Source organism: Pistacia vera, unplaced genomic scaffold (genome assembly GCF_008641045.1).
Source record: "Pistacia vera cultivar Batoury unplaced genomic scaffold, PisVer_v2 Contig104, whole genome shotgun sequence".
Lineage (NCBI taxonomy): Eukaryota > Viridiplantae > Streptophyta > Magnoliopsida > Sapindales > Anacardiaceae > Pistacia > Pistacia vera.
Genome location: NW_022195071.1, coordinates 674,306 through 680,305, shown reverse-complemented (window position 1 = coordinate 680,305; position 6,000 = coordinate 674,306). Strand labels below are relative to the sequence as shown.

Genomic DNA, 6,000 nt, shown 5'->3' with positions numbered 1-6,000 from the left:
AAGTGTTAAGCAATCGTGTATATTCTTATATTAGTTTTGTAAATTATAATAATTTAATCAAATTTATTTTTGGGGCATGTATTATTAATAAATTATTTTTTCTATAAATTTAATACAACTATTAGAAAGTATTATAAAATTAAATATCATAAATTTAGATATATTACTTGATTAAAACCATGATTTAAACTCTAACTTTATATAAAATCCCGTAAAGGAAAAAAAAAAAAACATAAAATTCTCAATAAAAGAACAATATGCAGGGCAGGGTGGGTCTCCACAGGGGTGGGATTGATAGGTCGGGCTAAGGCAGGGATTGCACAATCCCCTCCCCCAGCCTATCCCTAGGGTCGGGGATTTTTTAGGGGACCATCCCCAATCCCATCCCTGACATTTTCTAGGATTCCCCGCCCCATTCAGGCCGGGTCGAGCCGGATCCCCATGGGGCCAGGGCAAACACCCATCCCTTTTTACAACCAATACTAGATTAGCCATTTCTTCTCTGTTAAGGCCACCGTCATAATTTGAATCAAATTGTTGAAAATTTCTCTTTACCTTCTCTTATCTGCTCCCTCTCGGAGCCATTTTGAAATTTAAAAAAAAAAAAAAAAAAATTAGTGTTAGGCTTTGAAGAAGAAAAGGAGGAGTAGATAAACAATTTAGTGTTAGGGTTTGAAGAAGAACAGGGGGAGTAGATAAAAATTGTAATTTTTGTAAACATACGATAGGGTGTATTTGTAATTTCTGTAAATAGTTTGGGTTTCTTTGTAACTTTCACAGGGTATATTTGTCAATTTTTTTGAATAGTAGGGATGTATTGAATTTTTCTAAGTACTCGAAACCGAAACCGAAACCAGAGCATGTGTTTTAGTTTGAGGTTCCAGTTCTAGGCATTAAGAACCAAAACTGGCCGGTTTTGGTTTTAGTTCCGGTTTCATAGGATTTGGGCGGATACCTAGACCCGCCCACCCCTTGTACACCCATTTATCTTGAAATCTGTTAATTGTAGCAGGAGTGCTTATTATATTTTATCAAAACAAAAAATAAGACAAGGAAAGTAGAATAGATTGGGAGAGGAATACGACCACCACACTTGTACGGAGTAAATGAAACTTATTGATTACATTAACTTGGAATCGAAAGAATCTAAACGATGAGTTCAAGAAAGCAGTTTTAGATATACATCTGTCCTACCACTTAAATTATTTATATAGGGCAAAGAATACTAGACAGTTTGAAGGAGGAAGTTAAACATTTTTAACTCATAGTTTTATTTTGTCAGAAATGGAAGTAGATTATTGAACCAGCCACTTCTTATGGTCACGAAAGAAACATATAACAATGGAAACAATATTAATTTATGAACATATATACTGGTATAATTAAAATTTAGGATTTCTTTGCAATATCAATTAGATATGAATGATAGAAAGAAAATACACTAGTAACAATGAATGAAAACTGTTAATAAGTACAGAAAGTGAGACTATTAACATGTTGGATCAATAGAAGATTGTTTATAAATATTAGATAGTAAATTAATTACATTTAATCAAGAAGAAAAAATATGACAATATCAGTCATATATAGCTCCTCTAGAGGGTACAATAAATTTGAGCGACTTTGTTTCAAAAACCAAATAATTTGCTGCCGTAGAAATCAATATGATCATGAAATTAACAAGAAAATGACTTGAGGGCATAGTATGTGTCAAATACTTGATTACAGTTTACAAGTTGCAGCAAAAGAACAGCAACCAAATAGAATTGAGAGAAAAAAGTCCTAAATATTTATTAATTACTTTCAAATGGTGGCTCATAAATTGGAGGGAAAAATAGCATTGTGCCAAGCTGTCCAAGATGGTGGGGTTTCGGGAGTTCTGGCAAATTCTTCTCCATATCTTTTCAAGAAGAATCTCTCTCTCTCACTACAAAAGAAACATAGTGTCTTGTGGTCTATAAACCATCAGACAATTCTGCGATCGATGGAGCTTCAGTAATATTAGAAGGTTTGTTAGAGCTTTAATTTCAATAAGGGATAAGACCCCAAGATAAATAACCATGACCAAATGAAGGATATTTTAATATGTGGGCTCCTTACTTCTCTTCCCAGTTTTTTTGTTCCTCATAGCTCTGCAAAGTAGAGAGTAGAGGAGAGACAACCCAGTTACTAACTAACAACAACACACTATAAAGAAACCCCCAGTTATTAATGTTATCCATTTATCGTTTTAATTGATACTACAGCATCACCACCCCCGCCATCACCATCTTAATGGAACCTGGAGCGGTTAGTAATAAGAGCAATGGAAATGGAATTGGAAAGCATCATCGTGAGTATGAGTTTGACATTATCGCTTGGTTCGACAACGTATCAGAGAACGCCGGATTTGTTCAGAGAGAGACACTTCGCCGGATTCTTCATCAGAACTATGATGTTGAATATCTCAAGAAATGGTTCGGAGACATCAAAATTCAGGAGATGGATGCATGTGCATTGGAATCTCTTTACACCTCTTTGGTACCTCTTGCCTCCCATGCAGATTTGGATCCTTATATCCAGAGAATTGCAGATGGGGACACAGCTCCTCTACTCACCAAACAACCTATAGCGACTCTCTCGTTAAGGTGGGTGGGGCACTGCTTTATTTTATTATTATTTTGCTTGCTTTGATATTTATGATAAAAGTCATCTTTTAGAATTATCATGTGAGTTAAAGAATCAGAATGGAGAATATCAGCTATGGGCTTCATAGTTACGGATGGTTGTTTTTCATCTACCAGCTTTCTTCTTTCAGATCTCATGGGCTACCTCAAAGTTCCTCTTGCTAGAAGACTGGATTACATTTGGAGCAAGAGAACCTTTGTGGTAACCCAAGTGATAAAAGCTTGTTATAGCACTACTTGTAGCAGCTTTTTTATGTTAATTTCAAAGAAACCCAACTGGCTTTTGATTCCCAATGTAAAGCACGTTTTTCAGATTTACTTTCCCCTTTTTCTGGATGATTTTATGTTCTTCTTGATGAACTTCTTCTTTTCTTTTCCTTTGTATAGCTCCGGAACCACAGAAGGAAGACAGAAGTACGTTCCTTTTACTTGCCATAGCTCCCAGACCACTCTTGAGATTTTCAGGTTGGCAGCAGCTTATAGATCAAGGTTTGATCTCTTCTCTTTTCTCAATTATCTTAAACTTACTTGGAGTATTAAGTAATGTTCTTCTATATATGATATCTTTGTCTTTTCCATAGACCTTTATCAGATTGGTCTAACAAAGTTGCTTCTCTTTTTATCTTTTCTTGGAATTTGTTTTAGTAGTTATTTGATGGGTTTCTTTTTCTTTCTTTTGCATGGTGGCCTTATAGGGTTTATCCAATTAGGGAAGGAGGGAGGATCCTAGAGTTAATTTACAGTAGCAAACAGTTCAAGACTAAAGGAGGGTTAACAGCAGGAACCGCCACAACACACTACTATGCAAGTGAAGAGTTCAAAATCAAACAAGAGAAGACAAAGTCCTTCACATGCAGTCCAGAAGAAGTCATTTCTGGTGGAGACTACAAGCAATCCACTTATTGTCATCTCCTCCTTGGTCTCTTCTTCAGTGATGAAGTTGAGTTCATAGCCTCCACTTTTGCTTATAGCGTAGTTCAAGCTTTTACAGCATTTGAAGACTTCTGGAAAGACATTTGCGATGACATTAGAGAAGGAAAACTTAACTCAAGAATCACTCTATCAAAAATGCGAAAAGCTGTTTTAGAAATCATTTCTCCAAAACCATACTTGGCTTCCCAAATTGAAAGGAACTGCAACAAGTTACAAAGCCTAGACTGGTTTGGTCTAATTCCTAAGCTGTGGCCAAATGCTAAGTATGTCTACTCTATAATGACAGGTTCAATGCAACTCTATTTGAAAAAGTTAAGGCACTACGCCGCGGATTTGCCCCTAGTGAGTGCTGATTATGGATCAACTGAGAGTTGGATAGGGGTGAATGTGGATCCTTTTTTGGATCCCGAGAATGTTACTTTTGCAGTAATACCCACTTTTTCTTACTTCGAGTTTATACCAATTTATCGACGGAAAGATTGCTGTCCAACTACCGATGACTTCATAGAAGATGAACCAGTGCCACTCTCTCAAGTCAAGGTTGGACAGGAGTACGAGATTGTTCTCACTACATTTACAGGTATGTTTTGTTTCTATTCAAAGTAAAATTCACGGTTCTACATCTTTTATCCATTGTTTGAATTTCAACTATAAGCCAAGCCGCTGATAGCTAGTTGTTATGAGAAAGGAAATTCAATTAGAGACTAATCCTCTCAATATCTCATATATTAAACTTTACATGTTTGTCATATTCTTAGATATCAAACTGTAAGATCAGATAGAATAGTTGTTTCTAGCCATGGCTGATTATATATGTACAGACATAAAACTATCTTCTTTAAAAAGCAGTGGAGTATACATACATGCATGTCATGTGCCTCATTTCCATATATTCGCAGCGATATGCCAAGCAACGATTTGACATATGTATATGTTGATTGTCAAGGATTGGCATACCTAGATATATATATATATATATATCCTGAATCAATCTAACCCGATTTCATGATTGAGCATCCACTCGTACAATTTTGGATAGTTAGCTAGAGCTAGAGAGCCAGATCAAGACTCTGCGTAAAAAACAATCCAACATATCTTAGTCCTTGCTTACTGCTCATTATAACAAGATTTGTGTGGTCACAAGAATTACAAGTCAGATATTTATTTTTTATTTTTTTGGGGATTCTTAATTAGTGGAATATGAATTCTCTAGAATAAACACACTCACTTTTGAGGGGTTATTTCTTCAGGGCTTTACAGGTACAGGCTAGGAGATGTGGTAGAAGTGGCTGGTTTTCATAAAGGGACCCCAAAATTGAACTTCATATGCAGGAGAAAGCTAATATTGTCTATAAATATTGACAAGAACACTGAAAAGGATCTTCAATTAGTGGTAGAAAAAGGGTCACAGCTACTGAGCAAGACTGGAGCTGAGCTAGTGGATTTTACGAGCCATGCCAATGTGGTAAGTCAACCAGGACACTACATAATTTACTGGGAAATTAAGGGAGAAGTGGAGGAGAGGGTTCTTCAAGAATGTTGCTGCCACATGGATGCTTCCTTTGTTGATCATGGTTATGTTGTCTCCAGAAGAACCAATTCAATTGGACCTTTAGAGCTTTGTATTGTGAAGAGGGGAACTTTCAAGAAGATTTTGGATCATTTCATAGGAAATGGAGCTGCACTCAGCCAATTCAAGACCCCAAGGTGCACCCGCAACCAAGCCCTTTTGAGAATTCTCAATGATTGGGCAATTAAGAGGTTTCATAGCACAGCATATAGTCGAAAATGAATACAACAGTTGATTGATATGCTTGTTATAGGTTACTTCTGAGAAACTTCAGTGACAGTGTAATCAATCAGAAGTTTTATGAACAGTTTCCAGATGGAAACAAGCAGTATAACAAAAGTGTTTGTGTATACCTTCAAAAATAAAAATAAAATCTTTTTTCCGATTCTGGCACAGGAGTCAGAATATTGCATTGTAACGTTAAAATTACTGATGTCAGTGTCACTGGCTTAAAGAACATGCATGGTGTCATATTCATATACACATTTTTAAAGACAGAAGCCATCCAGTGAAGGCAGGCTCTGGCATTGGCAAGTGGCAACATCTCTTTATTACTATATAATAATATATGTATCCTTCAGACAACATGATTGCGAGAGGTATCAAAAATCTCTCTTTTTATAAGTTCACTCCATATTGAAGGACCAACGTCCTGGATTGGAGTTGGACATCTATACTAATAAAGATAAGATGGAGAGAGGTATCACAAGAAAAGGAAACAAAAAAAATACACATTGATCGGTCGTTGGGCTTTGTGATGGAAACAAGGTTTGAAAAGATCATAATAAGGTGCCGTGAAAATGATGGTTTTTTAACTCTTGGACTTTTACC

The 6,000-nt window shown here is 36.1% G+C and overlaps 1 protein-coding gene across 1 annotated transcript; it reads left to right on the top strand.

The window, feature by feature from the left end:
• The first annotated feature begins 2,010 nt into the window (after positions 1-2,010).
• On the top strand, positions 2,011-5,574 carry LOC116125915 (indole-3-acetic acid-amido synthetase GH3.10). The gene is made up of 4 exons (XM_031411633.1): positions 2,011-2,627; positions 3,054-3,155; positions 3,362-4,179; positions 4,850-5,574. Exons 1-4 carry the CDS (start codon positions 2,275-2,277, stop codon positions 5,389-5,391), a joined length of 1,815 nt encoding a protein of 604 aa, XP_031267493.1. The 5' UTR covers positions 2,011-2,274; the 3' UTR covers positions 5,392-5,574.
• The last annotated feature ends 426 nt before the right edge of the window (positions 5,575-6,000 follow it).

What these genes read in the sequence shown, in the direction of transcription:
- LOC116125915 (XM_031411633.1), top strand. Translation starts at nt 2,275, where the DNA reads ATGGAACCTGGAGCGGTTAGTAATAAGAGCAATGGAAATGGAATTGGA. An exon ending in ATAGCGACTCTCTCGTTAAG is followed by an intron (nt 2,628 to 3,053) that starts GTGGGTGGGGCA and finishes TCCTTTGTATAG; the next exon opens with CTCCGGAACCACAGAAGGAA. An exon ending in TGTTCTCACTACATTTACAG is followed by an intron (nt 4,180 to 4,849) that starts GTATGTTTTGTT and finishes TTATTTCTTCAG; the next exon opens with GGCTTTACAGGTACAGGCTA.